The sequence below is a fragment of the Chiloscyllium punctatum genome, chromosome 40 (assembly GCF_047496795.1).
Source record: "Chiloscyllium punctatum isolate Juve2018m chromosome 40, sChiPun1.3, whole genome shotgun sequence".
Lineage (NCBI taxonomy): Eukaryota > Metazoa > Chordata > Chondrichthyes > Orectolobiformes > Hemiscylliidae > Chiloscyllium > Chiloscyllium punctatum.
Genome location: NC_092778.1, coordinates 44,584,052 through 44,605,988, shown reverse-complemented (window position 1 = coordinate 44,605,988; position 21,937 = coordinate 44,584,052). Strand labels below are relative to the sequence as shown.

Genomic DNA, 21,937 nt, shown 5'->3' with positions numbered 1-21,937 from the left:
AATCCTCTGACAGTGCAGCGTGTTCTCAGTACTGATCCTCTGACGGTGCAGCGTTCCCACAGTACTGACCCTCTGGCAGTGCAGCACCCCCGAATACTGATCCTCTGACAATGCAGCACCCCCGAATACTGATCCTCTGGCAGTGTGGCACTCCCTCAGTACTGATCCTCTGACAGTTTGCCACTCCCAAGTACTGATCCTCTGACAGTGCAGCACTCCAACAGTCTTGTCCTTCAGTACTGACCAACGGTGCAGCACTCCATCAGTACTGGCCCTCTGACAGTGTAATGCTCCCTCAGAACTGATCCTCTGACAGTGCAGTGCTCCCTTAGTACTGATCCTCTGACAGGGTGGCACTCCCTAGTATTGACCCTTCAACAGCTTGGCTTCCTTCAGTGCTGTCTCTCTAACAGTTCAGCACTTCCTCACTGATGTCACCCTAACAGTGCAGCGTTCCCTCAGTACTGTTCCTCTGACAGTTCAGCACTCCCTTAGTACTGTTGCTCTGAAAGTGCAGCCCTCCCACACTCCTGGCCCTCTGACAGTGCAATGCTCCCTCAGTACCGACTCCCTGAAAATGCAGTGCTCCCTCAGTATTGACCCTCTAACAATGCAACACTCCCACAGTCCTGACCCTCCAACAGTGCAGCACTCCCTCAGTACTGACCCTCCAACATTGCAACACTCCTTCAGTACTGATCCTCTGACAGTGCTGTGCTCCCTCAGTACTGACCCTCTGACAGTGCAGCCCTCCCTCAGTCCTGACCCTCTAACGGTGCAGCACTCCCTCAGTATTGACCCTCTAACAATGCAGCGCTCCCTCAGTACTGACCCTTTGACAGTGTAGCACTCCCCTCAGTACTGATGCTCTGACAGTGCAGCACCCCCATAGTACTGACCCTCCCTCAGTACTGACCCTCTAACAGTGCAGCACTCCCTCAGTACTGACTCACTGACATTGTGCACTCTCAGTACTGATCCTCTGACAGTGCAGTACTCTTTCAGTACTGACACCAACAGTGCAGCACTCCCTCAGTACTGATCCTCTAACGGTGCAGCATTCCCTCAGTACTGACCATCTGACAGTGCAGCACTCCCTCAATATTGACCCTCTGACAGTGCAGCACTCCCACAGTTCTGACCATCCAACAGTGCAGCGCTCTCTCAGTACTGACCCTCTGACAGTGCATTGCTCCCTCAATACTGATCCTCTGACAGTACAGCCCTCCCTCAGATCTGAGGTTTCAACAGTGCATGCTCCCTCAGTACTAACACGCCGACAGTGCAGCGCTCCCTCAGTATTGACCCTCTAACAATGCAGCGCTCCCTCAGTACTGATCCTTTGACAGTGTAGCACTCCCCTCAGAACTGATGCTCTGACAGTGCAGCACCCCCATAGTACTGACCCTCCAACAGTGCAGCCCTCCCTCAATACTGATCCTCTAACAGTACAGCCCTCCCTCAGTACTGACACTCCGACATTGCAGCCCTCCCTCAATCCTGATCCTCTGACAGTGCAGCCCTTCCTCAGATCTGAGCCTCTGACAGTGCATGCTCCCTCAGTACTGACCCTCCGACAGTGCAGCATTCCTTCAGTCCTGACCCTCCAACAGTGCAGTGCTCCCTCAGTACTGACCCTCCGACAGTGCAGTGCTCCATCAATACTGACCCTCTGAAGTACAGCCCTCCCTCAGATCTGAGCCTCTGACGGTGCATGCTCCCTCAATACTGACCCTCCAACAGTGCAGCCCTCCCTCAATACTGGCCCTCCAACAATGTAACGCTCCCTCAGTCCTGACCCTCCAACAGTGCAGTGCTCCCTCAGTACTGACCCTCTAACAGTGTGCGCTCTCTCGGTACTGACCCTTTGACAGTGCTCCCTCAGTACTGATCCTGACAGTGCCTCACTCCCTCAGCACTGACCCTCCGACAGTGCAGTGTTCCCTCAGTTGACCCTTTGACAGTATAGCGCTCTCTCAGTACTGACTCTCCGACAGTGCAGTGCTCCCTCAGTCCTGACCTTTCCAACAGTGCAGCTCCCTCAGTACTGACGCTTTGACAGTCTAGCACTCCCTCAGTACTGACTCTCCGACAGTGCAGTGCTTCCTCAGTACTGACCATCTGACATTGCTATACTCCTTCAGCACTCTACATGGAGTGCCTGTGAGGACGTTCCTTTGCTCAAGTCCCTGGAATGAAAAACTGTTTGGTTATTTGGACCATGAGGTAACCTGCAGAGTCATGGTCATTATTTGACAATTGCTGCAGAGTTGAATCAGAGTTTCTATTGCCCTGAACTGAGCAAGAGCTCAGGAAGCAGCAGCTTCAATCACTATCGCGCTGGAAGCTGTGCCAAGCAAGCTGCGGGAGAGGCCTAGCCTCAACCTGTGACAGCTTTACCGATGTCACTCTGCCTGCACCAAACATCAGACCCGGGCAGAGGGAGTGAACTCCTAATCCTTGGTTAACCCTTCATAGTAACAGAGAGAGGCTCTGACAGCTTCCACTTACCTTGTGCCACCTGCATGCTAGCTGTTCCATAGGGAGCTCCAGCAAGTTGTGCATTTCTTTCGGAGGTGTCACCAGTAAAGGGGATGGGAGGTGCACTGGGCTGGTGGAACCCAAAGGCAGGAAAAACTGCAATGTCTGTGAACCCTGACTTCCTTCCAGAAAGCGGATTGGCTGTGGTTCCTGCAGATTCAACATGGCGAAACTTTTACTCCCCATTTTCTCTCCTGTTTTTAACTCTATTTCTCTTCTGAAGATGCAGCACTACATATCCCAGATTGCAGTATTCATCGGTTAAGTGTAAACCTGGACACTGTTTCTCATTCATGTTCATTTTTGTATAAAAAGACAAACACAATAAGATTCCAGCCTTTAACTCACTACTCAGTATCTGATAATCATCCAAGTTCCCCAATTAGATTGCGGTCTGCAGCTCACTCTGTTCCTCGATCTATAACACAGTTGAACCCCTCATCTGGATTCTAACTTTAAATTAACTCCCAAGTATGTTATTGTAACTACCACCCAATAAATCTCTCAATTAAATTCCAGCTGCTCATTCCCAGCATTTTGTTTTTGCATTTATAAGCCCCAAACCCCACAACAACCAGAACCCAACATTAGTTAGAGAAGGAGAATAAAGCAGCAGTGAGAGGGTGAGTCAGAAGCACACTCCACCTGTACATTTACACAGGGCATTCATACTGCATTCAATTTAATTGACAAAGAGCCCATTCAGCAGGTTGAAGGAGATGGTCTGCTGGTGTTACATTACAACAACAGCACGCTAACAAAGGTAAGACATTGAGGACAGTTCCTCTACAGGAGATTCAGGTTCAATATGCAATAAGTGGTAGCTGGACAGGTTGCTGAAATGCTGCTGACATCTTGATGTGTGATCAGTACATCATTCCTGCTGTCAGTGCAGGCCCTGATACTTACAGTACTGACACTGGGTGACACATCGTCACCATTCTGCAGCTCCTCAGGCAGTGCAGCTGATCCAGGGGGAGAATCAAGGCCAGAACCTGGGGACAAGCTGAGATCCACAATGGAGTCTGACCTCCGGGCAGGAGAGAAATGCAAGTCCAACTTCTCCTGATCCTTGGAACTGATTGACAGACCTGAAGTGGGTATGGGCAAGACAGAAAGAAAGTGAGAGTTTTGGAGTGAGGTAAAGGTAATCAGTGAGTACCTCACTAACCAGCACTTGGTACAAACACTGACGGTACATACATTGGCTGTGAAGAATATCAATAGTTTTTTTTAATAAAGGTTGACATAATATCCTGACATGATAATGTGGCTTTATTAATAAAGGCAAGGAATCCATTTGAATAATCTCTTTGAAAGAGCCAACACAGGCACAATGAGCTGAATAGCCTCTTTCCATATTATTCTGACTACTTTAAACGTTTGTCCTACTTTCCCTCCCTATGGATTGCAGTGTTTTATGTGCAAGATCCTGACTCCTGAGGTTGAAGAATAATCAAGGAAAACACAGGCAAGATTGTCCGTATACGGCCGGATGAATATAAATTACCAAGGAAGCTCGGACAGGCTGCAGAGTGGGAAATGCTGGCTACTGTCTCACAGTTTGTAAAGGCCACCTGCAAAGAAATATTGACTGAGACCTAAAGTCATTCAACATGTTCATGGATCAGCAACAGACCAGAGACAAGTATAGACATACTCTTGGGGCAAATGCGAGGATCTCCAAGGCTGATTTTCCTTCTAACCCTCAGTAGCCTACCTCCATGAGCAAAGAGATGACTTGCATTTCTGTAGCCCATAGGATGTCCCAAAGGGCACAGTCAATGAATCACTTCTGAATACTGTTGCTGTGTAAGAAACATGGCTGGCAATTTATGCACATCACTTTTCCTCACAAGCAATGTGTTAAAAGACAAACATTCTGTTTGTTGGTTGAGGGATTAACATTAACATTGGGAGAACTCCACTACTCTTAAATATATTACCATGGAAGAGGGCAAAAATACCTTGTTTTAATGTCTTGTTTGATGGGTGGCACTTCCAACAGCCTCCTTCTGTTCAGGGAATATCAACCTACAATTTGCGTTTGAATCTTAGAAGCAGGAGAATTACATAAAAATTGCATTGAATATCCAGCATAGAAATGGCCAATAATCTGGGCTGATTGCTCTAATCAGTATAACGCTCCTCCAAATATATTCAGTCATTTCAGCCACCAAGATTTCTTTCTATCCCTTTCTCTATCATGTACTCATCTAGATTCCTACTGAAAGCACTTAAGCTCAAACACTTCCAATGGCACCAAATTCTACAGTCAGTAAAGACATTTCTTCCCTCTGTTTTCTACCAGATTTATTCATAACTATTTTATATTTATGACACCCAGACTTAGATTCACCCGCAAGCAGAAACATTTTCTCCATAACTATCCCGTCTAAACCATTCAAATCTTTAAGGATTTCTATCAGGTCTCCCTTCTCTTTTCTAAACAAAATAACCCAATTTGTTCAATCTTTCTCAATAACTGTAATTCTCTCAGTTCTGGTACCATTCCAACAAGTTTGTTTTGCACTTGCTCAAGTTTTGTTTGTCCTTTATATAAATGGAAACCAAATATGTGCAGCGTGTTCTGACCAGTTTAAAATATCTTCACTTCTTTTCAATTCCATAACTATCAAACTAAATTCCATTAGCTTTTTCATTGCTCTCTGACCAGTACTGTTGCTTTTAATGATTTATGTATCCATATCCCCTTTGCTCTCCTGCCCATTCAGTTTCTTTTTTGTTCCCCACCACACCAATGTCAGAGGTGAAGGTACTACACTGAGCCTTGGTTCGAACAATGGTCTTTAGCATCTGTGGAGTGCCAGCACATAGCATCCGAAAAGGATGTGGATTTCTACAATACTAGTTGTTACTATCAAAGAGATCACTTCCTGAGTGCACAGAGGCCTGTTAGTGAAAACAACAAAGTTCCTCACCAGACTGGATGGATTGAGGAGATGCTGGTGTGATGATGGCTGTCCTGTCAGATGTCATCTTCAATTCTCTTCGGGCACTGCTCTCCTCGGTCGTCTCATAGACTTTCTGTTTCTTGCCCCTCATCATCCGAAGCTTGGAAATGCTGAGCTTCAGATCCAAGGGCTCATCCAGAGAATGCATCCTCACAGTAACAGCTCTGAGAAGGAACAATGGTAACGACTGAGCACAGCCTGGAAAATCTCTTCAACAAAATGTTCAATCCTAAAAACAGAACAGCAAATTAATCATCTTGGGGAGAAAATGGAAGAATTCTAGTTGTTGCTTCTCATTCAAAGAGAAACCATTTCAAAGCCAAGAAATTACATTTAAATGACTTTTTATGGCAAACAAGTGTCATTTGATAAGAGTAAGATCCTAAAAAACAGCATTGACCAGGATGTCTTTTTGCTTTGCATTAGTCAAGACAGTAAGAGACCCCTGCTCATCTTAGACAGCTATAAGATCATAGAATCATAGAATGCCTACAGTGTGGGAACAGGCCCTTCTGCCCAATAAGTCCACACTGACCCTCCGAAGAGTGTCCCACCCAAATTCATTCCATTACTCTACATTTACCCCTGACTAATGCACCTCACCTACACATCCCTGAATACTATGGGCAATTTAGTATGGCCAATTCACCTAACCTGCACATCTTTGGCCTGTAGGAGGAAACAGAGTACCCGGAGGCAACCTACGCAGACACAGGGAGAATGTGCAAACTCCACACACAGTCGGCCGAGGCTGGAATCAAACCCAGATCCCTAGCGCTGTGAGGGAGCAACACTAACCACTGAGCCACCGTGCTGCCTCCTTATATATGAATCTTATATGTAAATCTTGTATATAAATATATATCTTATATATAAATCAACTGACTGGCAGAAAGGACTAACATCTCACCTGAAAGAAAGCAGAACCAACAGTGCAACGCCCCCTTACTACTGCACTGGGGTATCAACCTATATTATGCACTGAGGAAACTCATTCCCAAGTGTTGCTCATCGTCCAAGTAACTTGCCCGCTGAAGGAGAGGCCTCATTGATCTATTTCTAATGCAGAGTTAACTTCTATCCCAGTTACTTTACATACAGGTCATTCTGACCTGTGGGTGATAATGCTACAATAATCTCTGCCAAACTCTCCTGCTTCTGTCATTAGCACTAACCTGAAGTAAAACCTGTCTATGGTGCCCATAGTGAAGCAATATTTCTGCTGAGCCCTTCTCAGTGGCCTGGTTGCATCACATCAGTGAGTTACATATTACAGTGACAATCTCTCTGCCTGACAAGCAATCAGGTTCTGTTTGTTCTGGATATTCTGCTTCATCACTCAACAAACACCTGTTCTGAGGCTGACACTCCAGTTCAGCAATGGAGGGAAATGCAAAGCTTTAAGCTGAAATAGTCTGTGCCTCTGGAATTTGGCAGAAATTGTCCTGATATTCCAATGTGTAGGAATGTGGGTTGAGGTAGGAGTTTTTACAGTGTCTCCCCACCATATTCCATTGGGATACCAAAAGGACATCCCCTTTCCTATGGTGTCTTATTTTGGTTTTTGCCCAGGTTGGCTATTTGGTGCTGTAAATACCTTATATATTTACATAACCTTGCTGCGGTTCTAGATAACACAACGCGTGCTGCTCTTCACACCAATTGGCCAAAACATTCCCTTTGTATTGCCTCTATATCCTCTCTTGAAGGTTCAGAAATCCCAGTCCAAGTTAAATAGATAAATTATAGGTCTGCGTGTTGATAGGTGAATCCTATGTTATAAACGTAAGAGTTTACAAAATGGTTATGTGTTAAACTGTCTCTGCTCATAAAGGGACCTCTCAGATTTAGTTATCCTAAGGACAGAGAGCCAGACCAAAGCGATAGACAATCAAGTGCCAATCTTCACACCTTCACACAAAAGATGGACACAGACTGAGAGAAACTCAAACAAAAAGACTGAAACAGTGAATGTTGCGCTAAGCAAAAAGAAAAGCTGTTAGGCCACCAAACAAAATACTGGAGAGAATGGATTCTTCATTTCAAGGGATAGAACTCGCAGAGATTTAAAGACCAAGGAGTCAGTAGAAGGTGCGTTCCTGCAGGACATCAGTTCCAGGGCACTCAGAAAATTCAGTGAACAAACTTGCAAAGTACTGTATAATAGATAATGGCAAGGTAGGAAGAAGGGACTGTTGATAAGTCAGGAGGGGTTTGTAACAACTCACATACTTGTATATTTGTTGAGAGTATTTTATGATGTATTATGAGGGTATATTAACTGAAATATTAATTTAGAATATAGTTGACTGAATGTATATTTATTTACATCTTAAACAGTTTGGGAAGAACAGTTTGCAAAGAAAAGGCTGCAGCAGAAAAACATACTGCATTGCAAAGAACATGAGCCGCTTGACTGAATGTAGACTTCAAACAATAATCATGATAATTCCGCATTAGAGTACTTCTTTTTATACTGGTTTAGCTTCTTAGAGAAGTGTCCCCAGCATCTCTATCCCTGAACCCACCCCTAAATTACTCACATCAACTGCCAGTTGGAAAGGTCAGGAGAATTCAGAGGCAGTCAACATTGGTTAATTTATTGAGATTATGTTTAGCTTCTCAAATGTTACTTGTGTTATGAAGATGTGGGTGTTCTATACCTTTAAGAGAGTAAAAGCTAGCAGTGACAACACCAAATGTTCTCAAATGTAACATGTGCTCCAGCTAACTGGAGTAGCTGGTTGCCTGGAAATGATAAAACAGATTTGAATTAGGCCAATCAGTTTAAATTATACCCCAAAAAATACCAAATTCCAGTCAAGTTTGAATTGAGTATATTGACAATCTTAAAAGCCAATGGCACAATCTGATGCTTTAGGGTATAAGACCAGGGAAAATTGAACAGTTGGGAGGAGAACTGCCACCAGACCAACAGAGGTAGACTGCTAGTCAAAACTCTCTGAGAGGTAACTGTCTAGAGAAGGGGTTTGCACAAACAAAAACCTCAACTCTGACCTGGAGAGCAAATCTACCGATGACGATAAAGAGAAGATTCGACCGCTGGCTGGTTTTAAATTTGAATTTTTCTGTAGATCTTAATTTGAAGTTTATTCGGACTAGTATTATAGAAGGGAAGGTAAAAGGTAGGTTAGAGGAAGGACATTGTTGTTTAGTTAATTATTCTCTGTTACACTTTAAGAAATAAAGTTGTTAATTTTTACTTTAAATAGTTCTTGGCCACTCAAAATTTACAGATAACTGCACGGGATAAATATTTTCTGTGTTTCTGGTTTTAAATTATGCAGGAGAGTTTACCCTGTGTTGTAACAGTTTTGGGTCTGAGATTTGAACTGGTTTAGACAGATTTGATTAGATTTGGGAGTACGAAAAATCCCAGTAGATTTAAACACTTGCAGATTAGTGTCCTAGATCTTTAAATGAAACGTAGGTGAGACAATTTGTTTAATTTCAGTGACTTGTGGTTGGTTAAATTAAGAGTGAGAGAGATTAAGAGTGGCTCTTAAAGGTTGGTTAAATTAAGAGTGGCTCTTAAAGGTTGGTTAAATTAAGAGTGGCTCTTAAAATTGCTAAAGAGGTTCTGGGGTTTGAAGATGATTCTAAAATTTGCCAAAAAAGTTTAGAGGAAAAAGGCCATACTTTTAGAATTAGCAAATAAGTTAGGTTTGAGTTTAACCAAGGACAAAAGTAAAGCTGCAATTGTAAGGGAATTACTCAAACACTTAGGTGTATCAGAGAAACAGACAAGTACAGTCGAGTTAGAAAAACTTAAATTACAATTGAGGAAAATGGAGTTAGAAGATTAACAAAGAAAGAGAGAAGAAAAAGACAGAGAGGGAGGAAAAAGAGAGAGGGAGGAAAAAGACAGAGGAAGGAAAAAACGAGAGAGAGAAGGTTTTTAGCTGAAAAAGGAGAGAGAGAAGAAAGGGAGAGGGAATTTGAACTTGAGAAGTTGCAACATAGTCAGCAAAGTCAAGTTAACAGGATGGAGATTCAAAGAGAATGTAGTGATATATATAAATAGGTCAAAACTCTGCCACATTTTGATGAGAAAGATTATGCAGCCTTCTTTATTTCATTTGAAAAACCGGCTAGGCAGATGTAGTGGTCAGAGGACTTGTGGGTAATGCTAGTTCAGGAAACTGGTAGGCAGAGCTAGTGAGGTATTTGTTGCGTTGTCAGATGAGGTGTCAAAAGATTATGAAGAGGTCAGACAGGCTATTTTAAGTGCTTATGAATTGGTATCAGAAGCATATAGACAGCAGTTCAGAAACACAAAGAGGGAACCAGGTCAGACTTAGGTTGGGTTTGAAAGAGTTAAACATAGTCATTTTGATCGACGGGTGCGTGCTTTGAAAACAGATAAGACATATGAGGCTCTAAAAGAGATTATTCTGCTGGAGGAATTTAAAAACTCATTTCCGGGGATCCAAGATGGCGGTGACCCAGCAAGTCTGAGTCTACAGTGCTCCTCCCAATACTTGGGCAAAGTGGGCCACCCACCCCCACCACACTCACCAAATCATTTAAAATAGCTGTTTAATTTAATTAGTTGCTTAGTATTAAATTTAAACAATCTAATCTTTAGTAAAAATGACTAAAGGGAAGGGAGCCTGCAGCTCTCAGCAAGCAGGAACCCCTCCCCCACCCTCTCCAGCTGCAGCAGAGGCATCCACAGCCGCCCCGGGGGATTTACCTACAGTGGTGAGCCTTGTGGAAATCATCTCTAAACTGGATGTGAAGATCGACGCTTTTATTGAAGAATCCCGAAGCCGATGGGACTTACTCTCGGCCGCACTGCAAAAGCACGACCGAGACATTAAAGAAATTGAGTGCCGAGTCGGAGGGGAGGAGCGAAAGGCCGCGACCTCTGAAGCTATAGCGCAATCGGTCGTGGATTGGGTCTGGACTCTCGAACAGCGAGTCCAGACCTTACAGAATCACATTGATGATCTTGATAATAGAGGTCGTCGATAAAATATTTGTTTACTGGGCATTCCTGGCCAGCTTACAGCGTTTCTCGAACAGTGGCTGCCACAGCTGTTAAATCTGGAGGCTGGATCAGGCCAGGTAAGGGTGGAATGGGCCTACCGGGTTGCAATACGCGGGCCCGGCTCGAACCAGCATCCCTGCCCGGTCCTGTTCTGGCTGCAGAGCGACAAGGAGAGGCAGATACTCCTAGAAGCCTCTAGAAATCTTGGAAAAGATTCCCAAGCCATGATCTATAAAGGATCCAAGATCATGTTATTCCAGGACTTTTCCCCAGCTCTGGTCTGAAAGAGGAAGGCATTCGATGAGGCTAAGAAGTGTTTAAGGGACTTAAGTATTCAGTACTCCTTACGCTACCCAGCGACGCTACGCTTTAACCATAAAGGATCTGTGTATAACTTCGGATCGCCGGAAAAGGCTAAGGAATTTTTGGACTCTCTTAGATAAATTGAAAGAGATAATGGATGTTGGTTTGCCTTCCCCCCACTCCGGTTTATATCCCCCCCCACTTTTTCTTTTTTCTTACCTTACTGTTTAATATTATCTTGGGGGGTGGGGAGAGGGATTTATTTATTTGTTCTCTATTTCACGATTTTCTCCCCCCCTTGGGTTTTTTTTATTATTCTATATATATTATATAAAGAATATATATATAAGCCGGGGGTTTAGTTAATGTTGGTGGGGGGAGGTGGTTACCTTATTCTGTTTTACCTCTGTCTCTAGGAGTGGGGTTGTTTTGTATTATTATATTTAATTATTATTTGTTGAGGTTGTAATTTTATAGTTATATATGTTTATACATGGTATTAACATTACCAAATATATCCAGGTGTTGGTGTAGGTGTAGGTGGAAGGGGTGGGGGTACGGTGCTCACTGTTAACTCTAGCTTTGTATTATATCTGAATTCTCCTCATCCTATTGAGGAGCGCCTGGATCAAGGGTGGGGCACTGGTTGGGAGTGGATACGATGGACCTTTGGAAAAGAAGTGACACCCCCTGGGAACAAGGGGGAAAATCTCCATTTAAATAAGTTGTATATATTTTTAATTATTTAGAAATAGCTTTTTATTATACTGTTGTGAGTGTATTAGAGAGCCTTTATTATTGTGAATTTTATATGCTCTATGCTTGGGATGTTCTGGATAGGGTTTCCCCTCCCGTGGGGTCTCAGATTTGCACGGATGATTATGGTTGGCAGTCGGTTAAGTGGTGCACCTGGAATGTCAAGGGGAGTAATTCGCCAGTCAAAAGAAAGAAAATCTTATCAAATCTCCAGAAAGAAAGAGTTGATATAGCTCTCCTACAGGAGATACACCTGTTGGATAAAGAACACTTGAAATCACGACAGGGTGGATTTGATCAGGCCTTTTTTTCTTCTTTTAGCTCAATAAGTAGGGGAGTTGTTATTCTTATTCGGAAGAATTTCCCTTTCAAAATCCTAAATCAGATAAAAGACAAATCTGGACAATATATTCTGATTAAAGCCCTTATAAATGGAGAGGAATATGGGATTTTAAATTTGTACTGCCCCCCCAGTACACCCCTTTAAATTTATAACGGAAGCCTTCTCAAAATTGATGGCTCTTGGTGCCCGTCATACAATTATAGGGGGAGACTTTAATTGTATTATGGATCCAGAAATAGACAGGATTCCCAAGAGTACTGCAGGAGTATCTCCCAGATCTAGACAATTGGTGGATCTGAACAAATAATTAGGATTAGTAGATGTATGGAGATGTCTTCATCCACAGGGCAGAGATTTTTCTTTTTATTCCAATCCACATAAATGTCATACCAGAATTGATATGTTTTTTGCCCCCTCGATTTTTTAAAATTCCATATCATCCTGTAAAATAGGTAGTATAGCAATTTCCGACCACGCTGCTGTATATATGGAAATCAAGGCGAGGAACAACGGGACATCCCCTCAGCATTGGCGTATGGACCCCTTCCTAATGAAAGATAGTAAATTTGTAAAGTACTTCTCTCAAGAATTTAAAACTTTTTTAGAAATTAATTTAGGTACAGCTAGCAACCCATCAATGATGTGGGAGACCATCAAAGCTTACACATGAGGTTTGATCATCTCCTACTCAGCGACCCAGAAAAAATTAAAGGGAGAACAACAGCGCCTGCTCGAAGCTCGCTTAAAAGCAGCTGAAACAGCATACACTGATAGACCTTCTATTATCAAATTGCAAAGGATTACGGCCCTTAGGACAGCTCTAAACACTACGCTTACCCAAACGGCTAAGAGGGAAATATTATTTGCAAACCAAAAGTTATATGAATTTGGCGACAAACCGGGTAGATACTTAGCATTTCTTGCAAAGAGAAAAAAGGCCCCTCAAACTATCACATCTATCAAGGAAAGTACGGGTATTTTGACTCATGATCATAAAAGGATTAATGCAATCTTTAGAAAATTTTATTCTGATTTATATAAATCGCAGGATTGTGAAGAAAGGACTAGAAGGATGCAATCATTTTTTAAAAATCTGACCTTTCCGGGCCTAACTCCGGGTCTTAAATGCTCCCCTAACAGTCCAAGAAATACTTGACGCAATCAGGCAACTTCAGAGCGGTAAGGCACCTGGCCCAGATGGTTTTCAAGCTGAATTCTATAAAGAATTTACAGGAATATTGGCTGGTCCACTTATGGACATGTATAACTATGCATATAGTCAGGGCTGTCTCCCGCCTTCGCTGAAAGAGGCAAATATCTCTCTTATCCTTGAAAATGGAAAGGACCCAGAAGATTGTGCATCATACAGACCAATATCCTTGCTAAATGTAGATTTTAAAATCCTTTCTAAAACATTAGCATTGAGACTAGAAAGGGTACTGCCACATATCATAAAGGAGGATCAGATGGGGTTTATTAAGGGCCGTAGATCATCCAATAATATTAGAAGGGTTTTGAATATGATTCAAGCCTGTCATCAGGGAAAGATACCAGGAGTAGTAGTTTCATTAGATGCGGAAAAGGCATTCGATAGGGTTGAATGGTCATATTTGTTTTACACATTGGAAAGGTTTGGCGTTGGAAAGGTGTTTACCAAATGGGTCTCAACATTGTATAGTGATCCCAAAGCAGTTGTGGTTACCAATGGATTACATTCGGATAGCTTCAGTGTGGGTAGGGGCTGCCGTCAGGGATGTCCTCTCTCGCCATTGTTATTTACGCTAATAATTGAACCACTAGCAGAAGCTATATGGGCTGATCCTAATATAACGGCCCCGAGGATTGGTACAGGTAAACATAAAATTACCCTTTATACAGCTGATGTTCTTCTATTCCTCAGTAATCCTCTGATGTCTGTACCATGCTTAATCCAAGTTATTCATACATTTAGCGCATTCTCAGGCCATAAAATTAATTTCTCAAAATCGGAGGCTATGCCGATGGGTGGCCTTGCTATGATACCCCACTTAGTGGACGGATCCCATTTTCCCTTTTGTTGGTCCCTGGAGGGTTTCTTATATTTAGGCATTTTTATTACCCCAGTATTTGGTCAGTTATACAAGGCTAACTTTGTGCATTTACTGGAGAGGATAAGGCAGGACCTCCAGTGATGGGGAGACCTTCCAATTTCCTAGCTGGGTAGAATAGCACTAATTAAAATAAATGTCCTGCCCCGTCTCCTATACTCTATGAGAATGCTTCCGGTGATGCTGCCGAGGCTGGCACTACGTAAATTATATGGCTGGTTGGGATCCTTTATTTGGAATCATAAATGGCCCCTCATTAAGCTGAAGAAGCTACAGCTGCCACAGGCAAGGGGAGGATTGGACTTCCCAGATTTTAGGAAATATCAGTTAAGTTCCCTATTAAGTTACATAGCTGATTGGGTCTTGTCTGATCCGCAATCAATCTGGCTGGACATCGAGGCTTCTCAAGTAAAATACCCACTTATTAACCTTTTATTTTCAGACAAGAGGAAAATCATTACGGATCACTGTAAAAACCCTATAATACTAAACACAATTAAAGCTTGGAATATAATGTGGCAAAATGAGGGCAACTCACATAAAACATCCCCCTATGCACCAAAAGTGGGAGCATGGGGATTCCAAACGGGGTTTACAGATACCACTTTTAAACTCTGGAGATCCAGGGGTATCTCATGCCTAGGGGACCTATTTAAAGATGGGGTCCTGATGTCTTTTGAACAGCTGCGTCAGAAATTTGGATTACCTAATGGAGACCTCTTTCGATACTTCCAAATTCGAGATTATATACAGAAGAAGACTACGTTATTAGGTAGTCTTCATAAATCAGATAGAGAATGTACAGTACTACGACCAGTGGGGGTATTCTCCATCAGTACTATTTATCATTTACTACATGATGAAGTATCGGGAGATATGGACAATCTGCTTAAAACATGGGATCAGGAATTGGGACTCGAAATCTCTATAGAAACATGGAATGACATTTGGGAAAACGCCAGAAGAATCACCATCTGTAACAGAACTCAGGCTATCCAGCTGAAGATACTTCATAGGGCCCATATAGCACCGGATCGATTGGCAAAATTTAAGGCAGGAACATCTCCAATGTGTCCCAAATGTAAAATAGAGGTGGGCACTCTTGTACATTGCCAATGGAGCTGTCATAAGATCCGTAGATACTGGACTAAAGTAGCAAGTGCCCTGACAGAAATTTTAGGAACGGAAATTAAAGTGGATCCTGTATCTCTCCTTTTGGGCTTTTTGAACTTTCCCTCCCTGGATATGCACGGGAAGAGACTATTTTCTATTCTCTCTTTCTGTGCAAGGAAAAATATTTTGGTAAACTGGGTGGCTGAGGGCCCCCCGGACTTTCAAATTGGCACAGATTAATTATGGAATGTATTCCCCTTGACTTCCTTATAAATATGGTGCACTGAAAGACTGAATTATTTGATAAAATATGGCAGCCCTTCCTGAATTATATGAATACAGATATTTCAGCTACCCTAACAAGGGCTTTTATTTAATTGAGATTACGAACCTGGCTGGTCCGGGGCCCCTTGGAAGAAGAATCCCGCACGAATATGGGTTTTGTTACATTTGATGTTAACACATTCCGAGCATGTATCTCACTATCCAATTTCTATGTTATCTGTTGTTTTTTTTTCTCTTTCTCTTATTTGAATAATGTAAGAGACTGAAATATACACTCTGGTTAGTTGTAGGTTAGATTAGTAGTTAGTTGAGTTTTGTTTCTTTTCTTTCTCGGAATTTTTCTTTTGTTAAATTTTGGTTATTATATATTTAAGATTTAATTGTATATCAATGTTTGTACTTGAGAGTTTTGTTTATTTTTGTAAACTTGTAAAAATGTTAAATTTCTAATAAAAATATCTATAATAAAAAACTAATTTCCAGAGATGGTAAGAATTCATGTGGAGGAACAGAAAGTTCAGGAAGTGAGAAGGGCAGCAGAGTTAGTAGATGAATACGTTTTGGTGCATTCCAGCCTGTGAGGGAAAGAAGTTGGGAGAAGGAGAGATCCTACACTACGAAACAAAGAATAGAGAACACTGGTAAGATTTTCCAACAGGTTAAAGAAGCCCAAGAGGGTGGACAGGAGGTGAAAGTAGACAGGTATTTTCACTGTAATGGAGTGGGACACAGAAAATTACAATGCCAGTGGCTTCAGAAGGGCACTGGGAGAGGATGTTTTCACTACCAGAAGGTGGGACATGTAAAGTCACAGTGCTGGCTGTTACAGAAAGGCACTGTGGGAAAAGATGTAGTAAGAGAAGCTAAGCCAGTGGCCTTAGTGAAGGTAGTAAAGGAGACCTCAAGAAGAGCCGAGGAGCTGCAGGAGAGTGTACAGCCTAGGTAGGGGCTGGGTATGGAGTTGGTACCTGACCGCTACAAAGAATTCACCTCTGTGGGTGAAGTTTACTCAGAAAGAATGGGGGAAGAAGGACAAGAAGTTATCATTTTGAGAGATACAGGATCTAACCGGTCACTGATAGTAAGGGATGAGCGAATATGCAATCTTTCTGATCTGTTACCCGACAGCGTGGTAATTTTTGGATAGATGGACAGAAATTTAACGTTCCCCGATGTAACATCAACTCAAGACTGGGGATGTTACAGTGGGAGTAACTGACAGAGTGTCAGTTCCTGGAATTCAGTTTGCTCTTGGGAATGATTTGGCAGGATCCAAGGTGGAAGTGATACCCCTTGTGGAGAAGCCCAAAGAAGACCAAGAAACTGATGAGTTAAAACAGAAATATCCTAGTATTTTCCCAGACTGTGTGATAACCAGATCTCACTATCATAAGTCACAGCACAAAGTGAAAAGTAAACAGAAAGATGAAGGAGTTGAAATTCAGTTAGCGGACACCCTGTTTGATGTAATGGTGCAGGAAAAACCTGAACAGGCAGAGGATCAGACAGAAGTGTTTAGTCCTGAAAGGCTAAGGGACTTGCAACAGCAAGACAAGACAATAAAAGATATATATATGGATGCATACTCTGAAAAGGAGACAGAGAATATTCTGGAGGGTTATTATCTGAAACATAGAATCCTAAGACAGAAATGGAGACCATGGCAGATTAGTGCAGACGAGAAATGGGCTGAAGTGCACCAGATTGTGTTGCCGGTAGCAGAGAGATAGGTGATGTTACGGGTAGCACATGAACTACCTGTAGGATGTCACCTAGGGGTACAAAAGACTCAGGCTAAGGTACAAAAACATTTTTTTATTTTTGGAGTGCACAAAAGTGTGGTTAACTTTTGCTGTATGTCTCATATGTGCCAAATGGTAGGTAAACCACAGGCAGTAATAAAACCAGTATCTTTGTTGCCAATTCCCACATTTGAAGAACTTTTCACATGGGTTATAATTGATTATGTAGGTCCCCTCCCAAGAACTAAAAGTGGGAACCAATACTTGTTAACCATAATGGATGTGTCTATAATTCCATTACAGAGTATTGAGGTGAACGGGTAGTAGAGGAGTTAGTAGTTTTCTTCACATGCTATGGGCTACCCAGAAAGATTCAGTCGGACCAAGGGTCAAATTTTATGGCTAGGCGGTTTAAAAAAATTTATGGATAGCTTAGGTATACATCACTTTAAACCCAGTGCATATCATCCTGAATCCCAGGGAGCTTTACAAAGGTGGCATCATGAAGCCCATGTTGAGAACATACTGTCAGGATTACCTGAATTATTGGGATAAAGGTATCCCATTTATATTGTTTGCCAATAGAGATGCCCCAAACGAATCTACTCAGTTTATTCCCTTCGAGTTAATATTCGGGCATGAAGTGAGAGGCCCTTTGAAATTAATTAAAGAAAAATTAACAGGACCAGAGTCAGAGATCTCGCACTTAGTTTATGTATTGGAGGCGAGGGAGAGATTAAATAGAGTAGGTGAATTAGCTAAACAGCACCTAAAGAGGGCACAGTATAGAATGAAACAGGTGGCAGATAACGGCTCTGAGACACAAACATCTTCCCGAGGGGATAATGTGTTAGTACGGTTACCAGTGATAGGAGATCCCTTCAAAGCCGGGTATCAAATTGAGAAAAAGTTGAGTCAGGCGAACTACCTAGTAACGATGCCAGATAGAAAAAAAAGTATCAAGCATGTCATGTGAACATGTTGAAACTGTATTATACTGGGAGAAAGAATTGGAGGAACAGGCATTAGTTACTGGCCCACAGAGTGACAATTCAAATCCAGATGATGTGGATTTTGATGTGCCTCAAAATAGATTTTAAAATGAAGTCCTTGAGGAATGGGATAGGCTAGTAAGCTATCTGTATTAGTGGTGCTGGAAGAGCACAGCAGTTCAGGCAGCATCCAACGAGCAGCGAAATCGACGTTTCGGGCAAAAGCCCTTCATCAGGAATAAAGGCAGTGAGCCTGAAGTATGGAGAGATAAGCTAGAGGAGGGTGGGGGTGGGGAGAGAGTAGCATAGAGTACAATGGGTGAGTGGGGGAGGAGATGAAGGTGATAGGTCAAGGAGGAGAGGGTGGAGTGGATAGGTGGAAAAGGAGATAGGCAGGTAGGACAAGTCCGGACAAGTCAAGGAGACAGTGCTGAGCTGGAAGTTTGAAACTAGGATGAGGTGGGGGAAGGGGAAATGAGGAAGCTGTTGAAGTCCACATTGATGCCCTGGGGTTGAAGTGTTCCGAGGTGAAAGATGAGGCGTTCTTAGTGTTCCGAGGCGGAAGATGAGGCTATCTGTGTCAGGAGCCATAGAACACAGTTGAAAGATTTGTTACTGCAGTACAAGGACATATGTAAGAATCTGACGGGGAGGAATAATGCTATTGTACATGAAGTAGACATAGGAAATACTGCTCCAATAAAACAACACCTCTATCAGCTTAATCCTTTCAAAGCCAGACTGGTCCAGAAGGAGGTGGAGGCCTCCTTGACAAGGATATCACTGAACCAAGCCAGAGTGATCGTCGATCGTCTTAGTTCCCAAACTGGATGGGACTCAACGATTATTGGAAGGTCAATGCCATTATGAAATCGGACTCATCCAATTCCTAGATTGGAGGATTGTATTGAGAAAGTCGGACAAGTTACATCACCAAGTTGGACTTAATGTATGGTTACTGGCATAAGAAAGAAATTTCGGTGTTTGTCATCCCAAATGGGCCATATCAGTTTAAAGTGATGCCCTTTGGAATGAAGAATGCACCCAGCACATTCCAAAGACTCATGGACAGAGTTGTGACTGGGTTAACAAACTGCGCAATCTATTTGGACAATGTAGTGATCTTTAGTGAATCCTGGCAAGATCACATGGTACTGTTGGCAGAGCTCTAAACGACTACGGGAAGCAAAACTGGTGATAGACTCAAATAAAATGGAATTTGCGAAAGCAGAGGTGATGTTCTTGAGACATAACATCGGTCATGGAGGGTTGACCCCACGGACGCAAAGACAAAGGCCATTGAGGAAGTTCCACAACCAACATCAAAGAAAGAGGTGCTTTGATTCTTAGGACTCAGCCAATTCTATCGGAGGTTTATTCCAAACTTCATCAATGTAGAGGCACAGTTAACTGAGTTGCTGAAGAAGAACACAAAGTTACGGTGGACAGAACAATGCTAGGAGGCATTCGAACATTTGAAATCAATATTAACCACCAATCCAGATTTAGCTACACCAAATTTTTCGAAACCTTTTAAAGTCACCATTGATGCTAGTGATACTGGAGTTGAAGCTGTACTCCTCCAGGAAGATGAGGATGGGGTTGAACTGCCAGTTGGTTACTTTTCGAACATCCACCAGAGGAAATACGCCACAATCGAAAAGGAACAATTGAATTTGGTACTGGCCTTACAATATTTTAATTGTATGTTATGGACAATGTGTTGGAGATGGCGGTGTACACTGACCACAATCCACTTATGTTCTTAGAATGCTTTAAAGACAAGAATATGAGACTATTTCATTGGAGTCTTATGTTACAGATTTTTAATTTAAAAATCGTACATGTCGGAAGAATGTAATCGCAGATGCGTTATCGCAGATTTAACTGATAAAGTATAGATGAGATTTGTCTTTATTTAATATTATATATACATACATACACATACAGGTATATGGGAAGAAACTAAGGTGAACTTATATTATCTGTATATTACGGTAATGTGTTTAAAAAGTAGAGAAAAAAAATGAAGCCATTATTATGTGTTATGAAGATGTGGGTGTTCTATACTTTTAAGAGAGTAAACGCTAGCATTGACAACACCAAGTGTTCTCAATAAGACATAATGTAACATGTGCTCCAGTTACTGGGGTAGCTGGTTGCCTGGAAACAACAAAACAGATTTGAATTAGGCCAATCAGTTTAAATTATACCCCCAAAAAAACCAAATTCCAATCAAATTTGAATTGAGTATATTGACAATCTTAAAAGCAAATGACACAATCCAATGCTTTGGGGTATCAGACCGAGGAAAGTTGAACAGTTGGGAGGAAAACTGCCAGCAGATGATCAGATATAGACTGCTAGTCAGAACTCTCTGAGAGATACCTGTCTAGAGAAGGTGTTTGCACAGAGAAAAACCTCAACACTGACCTAGGGAGCAAATCTACCGACGAAGATAATGAGAAGATTCAACCGCTGGCTGGTTTTAAAATTTGAATTTTTCTGTAAATCTTAATTGGGAGTTTTAGCAGACTAGTATTATAGAAGGGAAGGTAAAAGATAGGTTAGAGGAAGGAATTGTAAATAGTTGTTAGTTAATTATTCTCTGTTATACTTTAAGAAATAAAGTTGTTAATTTTTATGTTAAATAGTTCTTGGCCACTCGAAATTTTATAGATTACTGTACAGGAGAAATCTTTTCTGTGCTGATGGTTTTAAATTAAGCAAGAGGGTTTACCCCGTGTCATAACACTTGGCATTCATCTGCCTGTATGAACAGACATAGAAACATAGAAGCTCAGAGCAGGAGTAAGCCATTCAACCCCTCAAGCCTGCTCTGCCATTCAATATGATCATGGCTGATCATCGAGCTCAATAGGAGAAAGTGAGGATTGAAGATGCTGGAGATCAGAGTCGAAAGTATGGTGCTGGAAAAGCACAGCAGGTCAGGCAGCATCTGAAGAGCAGGTGAATCGACGTTTCAGGCAAGAGCCCTCCATCAGTAATGAGGCTCAAAAGCTAAGGGGATAGAGAGATAAATGGGAGGGTGGAGGGTGCGGCTGGGAGGGAAGTAAACTGATAGTGTGATAGGTAGATGGAGGTGAGAGTAATGGTGATAGGTCGGAGAGGAGGGTGGAGCGGATAAGTGGGAAGGAAGATGGACAGGTGGGACAGTTCAAGAGGGTGGTGCTGAGTTGGAAGGTTGGAACTGGGATAAGGTGGGGGGAGGGGAAATGAGGAAACTGGTGAAGTCCACATTGATGCTGTGTGGTTAGAAGATCCAAGCTCAATACCCTAATCCCACTCCCCCATATCCCTTGATTCCTTTACCTCCTTCTTGAAAATACAATGCTTTAGCCTCACCTTCTGTGGTAGTGAATTCAACAGACTTATCACTCTATATGAAGAAATTTCTCCTCATCTCAGTCCTAAAAGGTTTACCTCTTATCGTTAAACTATCAGCCCTGGTTCTGGGCTTCCCAATCATCGGGAACTTCCTTGCTTCATCTAACCTGTCTAGTCCTGTTCAAATTTGTAGATTATTCCAAAATTTCCCCTCATTCTTCTAAACTCCAGTGAATGCAACCCTAATCTCTCTCCATATGTCAGTCCTACCATCCCAGGAATCAAACTGGTAAAACTTTGCTGTACTCCCTCTATCACAGGAACATCCTTCCTCAGATAAAGAGACCAAACCTGCACACTGTATTCCAAGTGTAGCCTCACCAATGCTCTGTATAATTGCACAATGACACCCCTGGTTTGATACTCCAACCGTCTCGC

The 21,937-nt window shown here is 42.3% G+C and overlaps 1 protein-coding gene across 5 annotated transcripts in view; it reads right to left on the bottom strand.

Annotated features, from left to right (window-relative positions):
* Positions 1-21,937, bottom strand: part of LOC140464536 (zinc finger protein GLIS2-like) — a 76,494-nt gene that overhangs the window by 5,701 nt on the left and 48,856 nt on the right. For 3 of the 5 annotated variants that reach the window (XM_072559720.1, XM_072559724.1, XM_072559719.1), the window contains 3 exons: positions 5,484-5,680; positions 3,451-3,632; positions 2,512-2,691 (listed from right to left, as the gene is read on the bottom strand). In XM_072559720.1, the coding sequence (XP_072415821.1) occupies positions 2,512-2,691; positions 3,451-3,632; positions 5,484-5,680 (559 nt within the window). Of the gene's footprint in view, positions 1-2,511; positions 2,692-3,450; positions 3,633-5,483; positions 5,746-21,937 lie in introns of all 5 variants that reach the window. The other 2 variants (XM_072559723.1, XM_072559721.1) reach the window with 1 other exon arrangement.